The sequence below is a fragment of the Brachyhypopomus gauderio genome, unplaced genomic scaffold (genome assembly GCF_052324685.1).
Source record: "Brachyhypopomus gauderio isolate BG-103 unplaced genomic scaffold, BGAUD_0.2 sc82, whole genome shotgun sequence".
NCBI classification, from domain to species: Eukaryota; Metazoa; Chordata; class Actinopteri; order Gymnotiformes; family Hypopomidae; genus Brachyhypopomus; species Brachyhypopomus gauderio.
Window position 1 is genome coordinate 615,062 of NW_027506903.1, and position 14,112 is coordinate 629,173.

The 14,112-nt window shown below is 42.1% G+C and overlaps 2 protein-coding genes across 7 annotated transcripts; both read left to right on the forward strand.

Annotated features, from left to right (window-relative positions):
• Window positions 1-151: 151 nt before the first annotated feature.
• On the forward strand, window positions 152-6,435 carry pigr (polymeric immunoglobulin receptor). The gene is made up of 8 exons (XM_076991340.1): window positions 152-285; window positions 1,211-1,555; window positions 1,739-1,820; window positions 2,397-2,623; window positions 2,759-2,849; window positions 4,861-4,955; window positions 5,529-5,578; window positions 5,666-6,435. The coding sequence occupies exons 1-8, from the start codon at window positions 237-239 to the stop codon at window positions 5,747-5,749; spliced, it is 1,023 nt and encodes a 340-aa protein (XP_076847455.1). The 5' UTR covers window positions 152-236; the 3' UTR covers window positions 5,750-6,435.
• Window positions 6,436-7,045: 610 nt separating this feature from the next.
• Window positions 7,046-13,415, forward strand: LOC143493143 (polymeric immunoglobulin receptor-like). Of its 6 annotated transcripts, XM_076991338.1 has the most exons (11): window positions 7,047-7,231; window positions 7,326-7,649; window positions 7,763-8,071; window positions 8,273-8,362; window positions 8,464-8,485; window positions 8,707-8,807; window positions 9,131-9,189; window positions 11,182-11,247; window positions 11,409-11,459; window positions 11,778-11,837; window positions 12,238-13,415. In XM_076991338.1, exons 1-10 carry the CDS (start codon window positions 7,195-7,197, stop codon window positions 11,832-11,834), a joined length of 1,116 nt encoding a protein of 371 aa, XP_076847453.1. In that variant the 5' UTR covers window positions 7,047-7,194; the 3' UTR covers window positions 11,835-11,837; window positions 12,238-13,415. The 6 variants fall into 6 exon arrangements, 5 of the variants coding, with proteins under 5 accessions (XP_076847454.1, XP_076847449.1, XP_076847450.1 ...); XR_013125351.1 differs by having other exon boundaries at window positions 7,046-7,231; window positions 11,409-11,837; XM_076991339.1 differs by having other exon boundaries at window positions 7,046-7,231; window positions 11,778-13,415.
• The last annotated feature ends 697 nt before the right edge of the window (window positions 13,416-14,112 follow it).

Sequence of the window (14,112 nt, forward strand, 5' to 3'; positions counted from 1 at the left end):
AATTGAGAGTTGCTGTATGTATTGCCTATACAAATATGCACTTCTTGAAAGCAGCTGTCTGTCTTTGCTATTAGCCGTCCTAATTCCTACGTGGAAGTGAATGTGGTAGTTTTGTTCTGGATCAGAAAGAGTTAAAAGGAGCCTCCCATCTGGAACGGGTCAGTTGAGTGGGAGTAAGGGTAGGAGGAACATCTCGTAACAGCTGAAGAAACTGTGACTCCTCACCGAACGCCCAAATGACTCCGCTCTGCTTTCTTCTTATTGTTCTCCTTCGTCGGTTTCTAGGTGAGTTTTGAATGATTCATTGCAAACTATGAGTGAGGTGTGACAGCGGACGTCGGAGTGCTCAGAGGAGGGCTGCGGTTTCTGGAATGTGCAACTGAATATTTGTTTATTATGCTGATTTGCAAAAAAAAAATATTTGAAATATGGAAACTGGTGGATGAGATCTGGGTCTGAGTTTGATTAATTGTGATGATCTAGGCAATGGGACCAATAAAGAGATCACTGATCACAGTATGTGTAGCAGGACCTAGAGGCCCTTGTACAGCTCAGATTGTTTTAGTTTGTGGTGCTATTCACTGACACAGAAGGATTTTGGGTCATTTCATTTAGATATTTCTCAATTTTGACAGTACATTTGGAAATTAAGGGTTTTAATAGTAATAAGACAATTATTACTCAAGGCTGCCTTATAAACCCTGCTGATTCTCTAGTGGTTCTGAATGCTCCTACTTACACTCATGTTATAGCTGTGTAGTTTCAAGAGTCCGCAAAATAATGGGCATCCTCTGCCCTTTTCCCCACTTAAACAGTCATGAGAAAAGAGCAGTATCCCCACTACTACCCTCTAAAACAGAAATACTGGGGAAATTAATCATTTCAGTGAAATAAAATGATCTAACTGTTGAAGCACATAAAGGACTAATGTAATGTAACGATGACCAGGCAGAATAAATGGGATGTGAAAGTGTTGTGTTTTTATTTGTGTAAAATGAAACAAGAAGTTCCCTTCTATCCCCTATTTAAGGCAACTGTGGTTGAGTAATGTGCACAGCGTCCATTCATGAGAGCCATCTGCCATATTCAGTCTTACGATAATATCACTACAGGTTATTATTTTAGAATCACATGATTCATAATTCGCACTACTGTTGAGTACGATATATAGTGACATTACATGCCATCGATCCCCCTGTAATTGTCCTAGGTGCTGTTAGTACTGTGACGACGGTTGGAGACCTGGCAGTTCTAGAGGGCGGGTCTGTCACGGTGCCCTGCCACTACAACCCCCAGTACACCCAGCACGTGAAGTACTGGTGCCAGGGTTCCATGCGGGAGTTCTGCACCAGTCTGGCCCGCACGGACGACCCGGGCTCGGCGCCATCTGCGAAGGGCAGGGTGACGATCTCCGACGACCCCAGCCAGCACGTGTTCGCGGTGACCATGCGGGAGCTGACGGAGGCCGATGCTGGGTGGTACTGGTGCGGGGTGGAGGTCGGGGGCATGTGGAGCGTGGACAGCACCGCCTCCCTTTACATCAGCGTCATACATGGTGAAAGCCCCCTGTCAATCTGCATTGACTTCCATTTTTCAAACTGTTAAACTGATAAAAATTTGCTTTTTACATCCGTGCTACATTCATGCCACCAGGTCGGTTGTATCCAACAGGTATAGCAGGTAAAAGCCGTAGCCATGAAGACATTTTCAGTATGATGTAGTATTTTTGGTGTTTCAGGTATATCTGTAGTGAACAGTATGGTGAACGGAGAGGAGGGAGGCAGCGTTGCTGTCAGGTGCCTCTACAGTGAGAAACACAGGTACCACATAATAACACACTCAGGAGGAACTTTTACCCAAGCAAGCATGCTGTGCCAGAGGAGTTCAGTTTTGGTTCAGTCCAGAAAGATCTTTATCTAGATTTGAGTTCATTCCAGAAAGATTGTTATCTAGGTCAGATCTGAGATCAGTCCAGGAAGATCTTTATTTATGCGAGATTTGAGTTCAGTCTAAGAAGATCTTTATCTAGGCCAGATTTGAGTTAAGTCCAGGAAGATCTTTATCTAGTCCCAACTCCCAACACTCCTGATCCACTTTATCTTGCCAACCCAACCAGTCTTTGGTACTCACCACACACACCCAGCTCTCAAGATGCTAAAGTCACGCTATTAAGGACATACCTGGAACAGGCATACTGGGAGCTGACGGAAAATGAGGACTGTCTGGTAAACCCTGACAGCTAGTTTGAGAAACTCTAAGCGTTGTGACCCTGTAATATCAAGCTCTCTGTCCCAGGATCTAGAACAGGAGAAAAAATGCAGAGTAGCCAAGGTTCATCATTACTGAGGAAGGCCATTTTTTTCTGGGAAAAAATGTGCTGCCTTGATTTATGTCAGGGAGAGCGAGAAGAGGTGGTGTAGGAGTGGACACATGGCGTCCTGCCTGGTGACAGACTCCACCGGGACCTTCAGCAGCAGGTCTGTGCTGATCCACGACGACAGGCTGGGCACTGTTACCGTGACGATGAAGAGGCTGGAGATGCGGGATGCAGGATGGTACTGGTGTGGCGCCGGGCAACAGCAAGTGACTGTTTATGTGTCTGTCACGGAGAAACAAACCACTAGTAGGTGTCTAACTCACAAACACACACCCACACTACAACCAAAACTTGCCTTTTGTTATTTTTTAATGTTTTAATGTAAAGGCAACCTAAATTTAACCAATTATTAAATGTGTTATCATAAACTTTTCCCTTCAGCATCATATGTGGCATCAACACCCTTGTTCACACCGTCAGTCCGATTAACAAAGCAGCCTTCATCTGTGGCAAAGGCTCCACACTCAAGCAGGTGACCACAGCAACTCTCAGACCCTTCACCCTCTGTCTTCATAGCTCTGTAAGATGTCATAGTTCTCGTTCATAAATCGTGATTGGATCATCAACCCCAGAAGCTGGAATACGTACACCTAGTCCATCTAGGTGTTAGGGGCCTTCTTCTGCCCTCTTCTGACCTCAAGCACCCTTGAAAAAGGGCACTCAACACAACTCAATTCAACTCAAAGTGACCTCAAGAGTGCTGGAGCACGCAACACCTATCCATTACCTTCCCAACCCCAGGATGGTTGCCCCTTAATAAGACAAAGAGCTTCTCAATAACCGTTCATGAAACAAAATGACTAAAAGAGTGTGGTTGAAATTCTGTAACCCTTAAATGGTAAGCACAATAAAATTCAGAAGCAGTTGGGTAAGATAATAGAGTAAAATAAATTTATGGATTTATGTTTGGATTAATTAAGCAAGTATGGATTAGTTCCAGAGACCCCTGTTACAGTCGCACAAGGCGTCTGCCACAGAGAGCCCATTCCCCCCCTGGGAACTCTCATCTTTTATACTTTAGTTCATAAGCACACACGGTGTCCACGAAGTGAACATGAGGTGATTAACAGAATATGATTGGGTAAACATGACATAATTAACACATGATTTGACAGCTGTATATTGGCCCCTCCCCTCACATGCCCCATCCACGCTCAGCATCCTCGTGATCTCATGATGGACTGAGTGCCGCCGTGGCCACTTCCATGTTGAGACTAGGAGACCAGCTGGCGTCTCCAGTATAGATAAGAGCGAGGTCACTCTAGGAACATCAGGCACCCAGAGTGGGCCGATGACGTGGTAGAGGAAAGACAGTATTCCTCTAAGGCCTACTGAGCCACACCAGACACTGAATGGCTTCAGTGCTCTGATTATAGGTAATAGGTAAAAAGCTCTAGCTTATACATCCAATGTGTTTAATATATACTCAGAAAGCCTGGCATAAAGGGGAATCATTAAATTTCCATCACAAGAGCCCAGTTCATTATTATAATGATTATATAGTCTTGTGCTGTCTTTTCTAACGAAACCAACGAGAACTGGTTGTGAATGTGTATGAACTGTGTTTACATGTATGTGGTCTGAAGAACAGGTTTGCAGTGTGTATGTGGTCTGTAAAACAGGTCTACAGTATGTTTGTGGCCTGTAGAACAGATCTGCCGTGTGTATGTGATCTGCAGAACAGGTCTGCCGTGTATGTGGTCTGTACAACAGGTCTGTCGTGTGTATGTGATCTGTAGAACAGGTCTGTCGTGTATGTGGTCTGTACAACAGGTCTGTCGTGTGTATGTGATCTGTAGAACAGGTCTGCCGTGTATGTGGTCTGTACAACAGGTCTGTCGTGTGTATGTGGTCTGTAGAACAGGTCTGTCATGTGTATGTGGTCTGTAGAACAGGTCTGTCGTGTGTATGTGGTCTGTACAACAGGTCTGTCGTGTGTATGTGATCTGTAGAACAGGTCTGCCGTGTATGTGGTCTGTACAACAGGTCTGTCGTGTGTATATGGTCTGTAGAACAGGTCTGTCATGTGTATGTGATCTGTACAACAGTTCTGTCGTGTGTATGTGGTCTGTACAACAGGTCTGTCGTGTGTATGTGATCTGTAGAACAGGTCTGCCGTGTATGTGGTCTGTACAACAGGTCTGTCGTGTGTATGTGGTCTGTAGAACAGGTCTGTCATGTGTATGTGGTCTGTACAACAGGTCTGTCGTGTGTATGTGGTCTGTACAACAGGTCTGTCGTGTGTATGTGGTCTGTAGAACAGGTCTGTCATGTGTATGTGGTCTGTACAACAGGTCTGTCATGTGTATGTGGTCTGTACAACAGGTCTGTCGTGTGTATGTGGTCTGTACAACAGGTCTGTCGTGTGTATGTGGTCTGTAGAACAGGTCTGTCGTGTGTATGTGGTCTGTACAACAGGTCTGTCGTGTGTATGTGGTCTGTACAACAGGTCTGTTGTGTGCAACTGTGCTTTGCTATTTCAGTCTCCTGTTCTGGCAAACTCCACTGCTGGTGTGTGGTGCTCTGCTCCTCTTGTTAGCTGCAGTCGTGGTTCCGTGGAGGATTCTGGCGCAATCCAGTAAGTCTAGTTTTGGTTTACAGTTGTGCACGAGAAATACGTGATGGAGTACACATCATATCTGCCCCTTTATTTCATATAGTGATCCGAAGTGTGACAATGAGTAAAAGTAATAGCGTGTTAACAGCATGTTACTCTCAGCATGATACTGTCAGATAACGTCCTTCACTATAAGAGTGTGTTGCTATAAGTGAGCGGTACACCTGTTTTTTGTCCATGTTAAAACTAGCCGAGAGCGTTGTTAGCGCCAACAATAGAAAACCCTAGAAATGGGAAGTGTACACATTAGAGGAAAATGTTTTTTGAGTTCCACATACTGTGTGTGAGACTGCCATCAGCACAGAATACTGTGGCTGAATTTGTACAGATTCCAGTGATTAGTTACATTAGATCGAACCTTAAACTTTAAAGATTTATCTTGATAAAGATTATCCCAAGTCCAGGACCAAATCAGGTTATTTTAGGTTTTAGACTTGGCTTATTGTGGGTCTAAACATTTTTTGTCACCATTTCAGCTAAGGAAAAAAAAAAACATTCATTCATTTTTCATTGGTTAATTGTTTCATTTCACAGAGAAGATTCCTGTGAAAAGAGGCGTGGATGAAACAGATGCTAAATTCATGGTTTGTCCCAGATGCTGCCACATTCCTAAACTACGTCTTGTAAGTCTTGAATTTGCAGAGATGCTGAGGTTGTTTCCCAAAATGCAGGTGTTTCAGGAGAAAGGACAGGAGTGGAAGAACACTCCAGTCGTCTTCCTGAACGCGTCGGCCCAGCAGGTCCAAGTGTTGTGATGGATAATGCCTTGATGTCCCTGCACTGTGAAGGCCTGGATGAGCAGCAAGAAGATGTCTGAGAAGAGAGTTCTGGGTTGAGGAGGCTGTATGGGGTTGTATGGGATCTGCCTCCCACCAAAGACAACTTACACAGACTATGTAGATTTTGTTTTCATGATGCATATGGAGAGTTATAATCCCTCGATTTGTGCTACAGGTGAGGTGTTTAAGATTTTGGAAAGCACACATGTACTGTGGACTTTGTAGTTCAATTTACACTTACATTTAGCTGAGCGACTAACATCTTATCCAGAGCGACTTACAAGCTTTGCATTTGTTCACAGAATGCATCCAGATAGTAGCACAGATAGGTAAGATAGATAAGATACCTCTGAGCCAGACTACCACAAAACTACAGGAATAAATGTCTTTACCTATAATTCCAAATGAACTGTGGAGTTAGTGGTCATTTAAGTACAAATGAACAGGTGAGTGAATCTGTGGATAACTTTAGAAAATGTTGGAATGGCAATAGCACAGCAACAGATGAGAAGGGACATTGGTTTGTATTTCTCAACATATTTCATATTCACAAAGAGTGTAAAAATATAATCGACAGATAATTATGTTTATACATATTGTTATCTACAGAATAATGGATGTATTGCCTGTAGTGCCTTGAGATTTTTCAATAAATCTGTAAATAATAATGATGATCCATGTTCAGTATTTCCATTATGATCTATGTAAAATACTTGAAATCAGTGGCACAAAAAGGGGGTATGCAGCGTATGCGACGCATAGGGGCGCTGCACTAGAGGGGGCACCAAATCGATGTCAGAAAATTATTTGCCGAGTTGGTGGGGGGTGGGGGGTGGAGTGCAGGGGGCGCCGATAGTATGTTTGCATACACCTCAGAAAGCATGTAGTTGCAACCCTGCTTGAAATACTTCTAGTAAAGGAAAAAAAATGCAAAGTGCTTTTGTAACGGGTACCTCGCAGTGCCAGAGGGAGTCAATGAGACCCGGACCTGGCTAAGCCGCGAGAGTCTTTCCTTTTTAGATCCCTTGTGTCCAGTGGATGGGTGTAGGGTTTGTCCCAGCCGTAAGCTCATCCCATCTGGTTGGGTGAGCCACCTCCCCACTCATGTCCTCTCCAATCACTCCTTTACTCCTTTATCTTCCTCCTGCCCCCCCAGTTCTCTCAACAATGCATACATAAACAACCACTCCACATATCTATCTATCTTTTACATGAACACTCCCCCCCTCCCCGCACACACACATATAATACAATTGTAAGTAGTTCCCTCACACAGCTGTTCACTTTCTAGCCTATTCACACCGTGGAAGCTTTGCAAAGAATGAAAGAGGAAGTTGAGTTGCTACATCCACATTGCCAAAGGAACACGAGATGTAAGAGAGAAGAACATCTCACAACTTCAGCAACAGAACAAATCCAACATGCGCTGCATTTTAACGGTCGAGTTCATCATCATGTGTAAGTAGTTTTTTTTTTCATGCCTTAGATATTGTTCACTTATTCAACTGAAAGAAGAGTGTGGGTTATTGAGCTTGTTCTGTTCTCTGTGCAGGCATTCTGAGCAGGAGTTCATATGAGAGAAAGATAAGTCTTCAACGTGGGGCATCTGTCACTGTCCCCTGTCATTATGAATCCAAGTATATACATCATAAGAAATACTGGTGCTTTCATGAATGGGCGTCGTTCCCAAGCTGCACGGTTCTAGCGTATGTCAACACCACCCAGGAGAACATGACAGTGATGGATGACCCAGCTCATGGTCTCTTCACTGCCAGTATGAGAGACCTTCGGCAGAGAAACACTGGGAGATACTGGTGTGCTGTGGAGATCATTGGGGCCGATGTTAAAGAAGAATTTCATATTTCAGTGACGTCAGGTATTTCGACTGAAGCACAATCACTCAGAATTGGATTCTTGTTGTCCTGTTTATGGAATATTTCTTATATTCATCAAGACGTCCAAATAAAAACGGCTTGTCTTTGTGTCCAGAGTCTGAGCTTTCAGTGTTGGGGAGCAGAGTGAGTGGAGAGGAGGGGAGCAGCGTCAGTGTCCAGTGTCTCTACAGTGCTGCATATCAGAATAAACAGAAGCAGTGGTGCAGATCTACAGACTGGAGCTGCTACACAGTGGAGAGGACTCACACATCCCAGAATTCAGCAGTACAAATCAGTGATGATGGGAAAACATCCTTCACGGTGGAGATGAGTGGACTGAAGAAGAGTGATGCTGGCTGGTACTGGTGCTCTGTTGGAGATGTACAGGTTCCTGTTCACCTCAATGTCACTGATGCACTTGCAAGTATGTTTAACATAATCTTTGATTTTATTCATTAAAATGTGTTAAAAAAAACTGACATTGTAAATAAAAGCCAGTTCAACTCTGTAACTGCATCAAATCCACTTTTCAGTACTTTCAGTAGGAATGAATACAGACCAATCAAAATACAGTTAACTCAAAACATAAACGCTGCCAGTCATGTCAAAATGCTGAATTCCTCAGAACATCTTGTTTCTTTTGTTTCCACGGTGGGAGCAACTATGACTACAATTGCTGGCAGTGAGATGATTAACATGGAACAGACCCCTCCAGGTCCAACCAAAACCACAAGTTTCAAATCTTTGCTTCAAATCAAATAATGGAAACAAATCTCATTCTTACTAAGATGCTTCATTTGTTTGCTCATTTCACAGTTGAACAACGGCCTTTTCCACGGTGATGAAAGCTCACATGTCTACTTCCTTCCTGATGAAGAACAATTGAATTACTTGGCAATACACGTGTTCTGATAGCTGCAGTGTTTATGACACCTGCTTACGTATAGGATACATTGCTTCACGATTGTTTCAAATGACTGAAGAAAGAGTTTATTTTCCCCTGGGACTCACTGAACACAGGATGTGTAAAGGGTCATAACTTTGTCATGTGCTCTGCAGGCATGGATCAATCATGTTGGTGTGGCTTCCAGTGGCTGTGGGCATATGTCTGCTGGTCATTTTGGTTAGCATCATATTCTGGACCTTGATAAAAAAAAGTAGTAAGTATTAATGTAATCTATTTTCATAGACGGTTTTTTAAAAGATTATTCTGAGATTTTGATAAAAGCACAACCATAGTTTTTCACATTTAGCAAATCAGGGATTTTTTACACACGCACACACACACACACACACACACACACACACACACACACACACACACACACACACACACACACACACACACACACCTGAGGAAGGAGTCAGGGGCTGTACTGTAACACCTAGATATTATTATTTATACATGTTTTGTGTTATTTAATAATATACAAGTTAATTAAAATTAAAATAAAAAAACTAACATTTGCTTTGCTTTTCTGAGTCAATCTTTCTCCAACAGAGGAAACTCAAGAGAGGAGCCATGGGCCGGCTGATCATACAGTTAGTATTGTTATTAGATAATTATTAATATTGTGTTTTATTGGCATTCTTCTTGTATTTGATGGTTATTATTTTGGTCAAATTTAATGTTTATTAATATTGAATTTGAGGGAATTAATGCTGCATTTGATGGATATTAGTGCTCAGTTAGATACTAAGGAAGGGGAAAAGTATCTGTACAGACTTGACAGACAGAGAAACCGTGATGGGCATGATGTGCAGCAGGTTAGGATGATAAAGGATAAAGATGGAAATGTGTTGTCTGGTGAGGAGAGTGTCTTGGGAATGTGGAAGGAGTATTTTGAGGAACTGATGAATCAAGAGAATGAAAGGGAAAGAAGGTTAGAAGAGGTAGAGGTTGTGAATCAGGAAGTGCCTCAGGTGAGCAAGGAGGAAGTAAGGGCTGCAATTTGGAGAATGAAGTGTGGTAAGGCAGTTGGACCAGATGATATTCCAGTGGAGGCATGGAAATGTTTGGGAGAGACAGCAGTGGAGTTTTTGACTGGGTTATTTAACAAAATCTTGGAAGGTCAGAAGATGCCTGAGGAGTGGAGACGAAGCATAATGGTGCCGATTTTCAAGAATAAGGGCGACGTTCAGAGCTGTAGTAATTACAGGGGAATAAAGTTGATCAGTCACAGCCTGAAAATCTGGGAAAGAATAGTGGAAATTAATGGGTAGTAGTGTGGTGTTTGTTGCATATTGGTGTGTTTGATGGGTAGTACTGTGGTACTTGATGGATATCGGTGTGTTTGATGGGTAGTAGTGTGGTGTTTGATGGATATTGGTGTGTTTGCTGGGTAGTAGTGTGGTGTTTGATGAGTAGTAGTGTGGTGTTTGATGGGTAGTGGTCTGGTGTTTGATGGATTTTGATGTGTTTGATGGGTAGTGGTGTGGTGTTTGATGGATATTGATGTGTTTGATGGGTAGTGGTGTGGTGTTTGATGGATATTGGTGTGTTTGATGGGTAGTGGTGTGGTGTTTGATGGATATTGGCGTGTTTGATGGGTAGTGGTGTGGTGTTTGATGGGTTGTTGTGTGGTGTTTGATGGGTAGTTGTGTGGTGTTTGATGGGCTGTAGTGTGGTGTTTGATGGGTAGTGGTGTGGTGTTTGGGGGGTAGTGGTGTGGTGTTTTATGGGTAGTTGTGTGGTGTATGATGGGTAGTTGTGTGGTGCTTGATGGGCTGTAGTGTGGTGTTTGATGGGTTGTAGTGTGGTGTTTGATGGGTTGTAGTGTGGTGTTTGATGGGTAGTTGTATGGTGTTTGATGGGTGGTAGTGTGTTTGATGGGTAGTGGTGTGGTGTTTGATGGATATTGGTGTGTTTAATGGGTAGTGGTGTGGTGTTTGATGGTAGTAGTGTGGTGTTTGATGGGTAGTGGTGTGTTTGATGGGTGGTAGTGTGGTGTTTGATGGATATCGGTGTGTTTGATAGGTAGTGGTGTGGTGTTTGATGGATATTGGTGTGTTTGATGGGTAGTAGTGTGGTGTTTGTTGGGTAGTTGTGTGTTGTTTGATGGATAGTAGTGTGGTGTTTGATGGGTAGTTGTGTGGTGTTTGATGGGTAGTTGTGTGGTGTTTGATGGGTAGTCATGTGGTGTTTGATGGGTGGCAGTTTGGTGTTTGATGGGTGGTAGTGTGGTGTTTGATTGGGTAGTGGTGTGGTGTTTGATGGGTGGCAGTTTGGTGTTTGATGGGTGGTAGTGTGGTGATTGATGGGTAGTTATGTGGTGTTTGATGGGTAGTGGTGTGGTATTTGGTGGTAGTATTGGTGTGTTTGATGGGTAGTAGTGTGGTCTTTGATGGCAGGATCATTGCACCTCTTCAGCATCACAACTGTAGTTCCAACAGCTCATCAGGAGTTATTTCATTTAATAAGCTATTTAACATTTATTAGTGAGTTAAAAGATTGCAGTGCTTTATCATGTCTTTGCTAATCTATACTCACTGGAAACTGTGTTTCTGTGTGTGTGTGTCTGTCAAACTTCACAGTCTTCTGCCCTGGATCAAGATGATGTGACGTACAGCATTGTAAAAGTGCTTACCAAACGCAAAACTGTACGGGCCCATTGGTTAATCAACTGCGCAGTGTTTTAGCCTAATTATGCTAGTCCATAAATGTTTTCAAATTTCAGTTATGTATGCTTCTGTGCTTCATACTTCTGTGTGTGTGTGTGTGTGTGTGTGTGTGTCTGTGTGTGTCTGTGTGTGTGAAACAGACCTCTACAACCGAAGAGCCAGTGACCTATTGCACTCTGGCCGAGACAAATGTAGGACTGTATGCCTCAATATATACATATATCAACAATATTCTCATTGTGATATTCTTTACCAGGAATTACAGTAAATATTAATAAATCTACTTGTCAATGGTATTACTCTGCACGAGACCAAGTAGACAGTGTGACCTGCACCTCTGAAAGATCAACTGTACGGAACTTCATTACCATAAAATCACTTCTTCACTGTTTTTTTGCCGTTAACTGCATGGAATTTTGTTGAGCGAGTAATGTCTTCAGTAAGCCAACAGAGTCCAGGGCAGTGTCAGATTATGGATTTTCCATGTCTTATTGCCAAACATTTTGCAGATGTCTCCAACAGCTGTAGGTGATCATATAATCTACAGTTCTGTAGTTCACAGCTAAGAGGTAAGAGGAACTTAGAGGGTTAAAATTCTAAACGCTTTTCTTCCTGAAACCTTCATCCAGTGCGAGTCTTTTGGCTTATCCTTTGTCTTCATAGCAGTATGCACATGTGTTTTAAGCACCTTGAGCAGATTACTTCCACACAAGTTTGCTGTAATTCATCATCTTGCAAACACACATTCTGTACGTTAAGTGCATTTCTAATTATCATAAAACTACTTTGTGATATTTCCTGTTAGGTTCCACTAGCTTAGTCATTCTCTGGGACAGTTAAATTGACAAAATTACAAATGGTCTAAATTACCATTGAGGCAAACTCTCCCCTTCATGACAACAACAACATCAAAAATGACCATTGCTCTTATATGTGAAATTGCCTCTTTGATTCTTTCCATTTGTTTAGGAGTGACAAACAGACCTGCTGCAGTAGACAGTGCGAAACGTCTTTGCTCCAGACTGTCGACAAGATGTCCGTCCCACTGACAGGCATGCAGAATGACAATGTTCCCAAACAAAATTAATATTCATCTTCCCATTTCACACTAATGAACTATGCCAGTGTTCCTATTTAATCCTCATTACGTTTAGAGTGGTTTACATCCACAATGTTAAGCTTTATGAAACATGAGCTCACCTGACACAACACCTCTGGGAAAGTGTGTTAGGAGTGGAACTTTGGTTTACTTTAAATGAAAGGTCCAGAGCAAAAAAATTACATAATGTTTGAAATATTACATACAACACGGATGTCCAGGCATGACGGAATGTACACAGGGGCATCTGTACAGTTACACGTGTAGTAATGAAGTCTGAAAATTTTAACTCTGAATGTTCACAGCGTTGCTGATGTTTCTTCTGCTTTAAAATATTTGAAATCATTCAATGTCCTGATTTTTCAATTGTAATAGTTGACCGACCGATATGTACTGGATTATTCGCACTGGAATTCTCCCATTTCTATTAGTTCTATTAGTAACTTCATTATTATCATCTTTGTGATCAAGTGTTTCTGGGGAAAGGCTATGTGTACACTTAAATGTATGCTTTGAAAATGCAAAGTTTCTACAATGAATGAAAACCAGTATATGAGATTTCTTTGGGATTGCAGTGATCTCATTGGTTTGCTGTTGTCATTAATCTCATTGGTTTCTGGTCCACTCTTTGCATGTTTATGTAGCAACACTGAAAGTTTTATTACACTTGTTTCCGTACACACACAACATATTTAAACATCTAAAAAAGGAAGGAAATTATACAACTATAATAGACTGTAATAACTGTCACACCACGCCTGCACCCAGCCAAAGTGCACGCGCGCACACACACACACACACACACACACAAACACACACACACACACTACTCCACCTATCACGGCTCTCATTCACTCCCCTTGTATCGATCAACCACTTACTAGTCATATCATTGCAATCTGTAACTCATTTCCTCTCCTCCTTCTCCTTCTTCCTGTCAAGATCTCCAGAACATGACAAAAATAGCAATTATAAACACAAATGTAGTTACTCATGATTGATTGTTACTCATGAAAGAAGACATTTGTAGTAAAATTTGTATTATTAATCATCCAACAATTCATTTTGTGATATAGAAATGTATAATTCTTGTGGCTGGCAGAATTTATGATGGTGGCCCATTCTGTTGCTTTTTAACATCTTGATGAGATCATTTGTACCAAATGTGGACCAAGACACACGTCAGAAACCACCTAGAGTTGTTCCTGGTCTGACCAGAATACACTGTAGATCACTCAACTCTGTTGCCCAGCATTAAAGTTCCTGTTTTCACTACTGTAATCTGTTGTCTGTGTCTGGACACCCTGGACAGAATATATGACTGACACATTATACAGCTGAGAGTTCACTTCAGACATGATCATAACACCTCATTTCTATCCTCTTACAGTTGCCCTGGTTACGTCTCATCCCAAATTCCTACCCCCAAAATACATTTTTTTTGTCTTTTAGTAGAAACCCCAGTCATAGTGTGGTGTTGGGGCCGAGTAATGTTTTCAGTTCTAAGTCACTTCCTCTTTAGCGTATGATAATACATTCATCCTCTCTGTTGTGGGTCTGTGATGTGGATCTAAACTGACCAAATGGGAACTGTTGGGTTGCAACAACCACAGTGACAGTGAAAGTAAAATGATTTAAGAGATTACTCATTTATTTGACATGGATTGCGTTTGGTCCTACAAAAGTTACATTCCTTCTATATGTAAATATCAGAGAAGAATTTATAAGTACTGAATAAATGATTT

What these genes read in the sequence shown, in the direction of transcription:
- pigr (XM_076991340.1), top strand. Translation starts at nt 237, where the DNA reads ATGACTCCGCTCTGCTTTCTTCTTATTGTTCTCCTTCGTCGGTTTCTA. An exon ending in CTCTACAGTGAGAAACACAG is followed by an intron (nt 1,821 to 2,396) that starts GTACCACATAAT and finishes GATTTATGTCAG; the next exon opens with GGAGAGCGAGAAGAGGTGGT. An exon ending in CACGGAGAAACAAACCACTA is followed by an intron (nt 2,624 to 2,758) that starts GTAGGTGTCTAA and finishes TTTTCCCTTCAG; the next exon opens with CATCATATGTGGCATCAACA.
- LOC143493143 (XM_076991334.1), top strand. Translation starts at nt 7,195, where the DNA reads ATGCGCTGCATTTTAACGGTCGAGTTCATCATCATGT. An exon ending in TCATATTTCAGTGACGTCAG is followed by an intron (nt 7,650 to 7,762) that starts GTATTTCGACTG and finishes CTTTGTGTCCAG; the next exon opens with AGTCTGAGCTTTCAGTGTTG. An exon ending in ATGGGCCGGCTGATCATACA is followed by an intron (nt 9,190 to 11,181) that starts GTTAGTATTGTT and finishes CAAACTTCACAG; the next exon opens with TCTTCTGCCCTGGATCAAGA.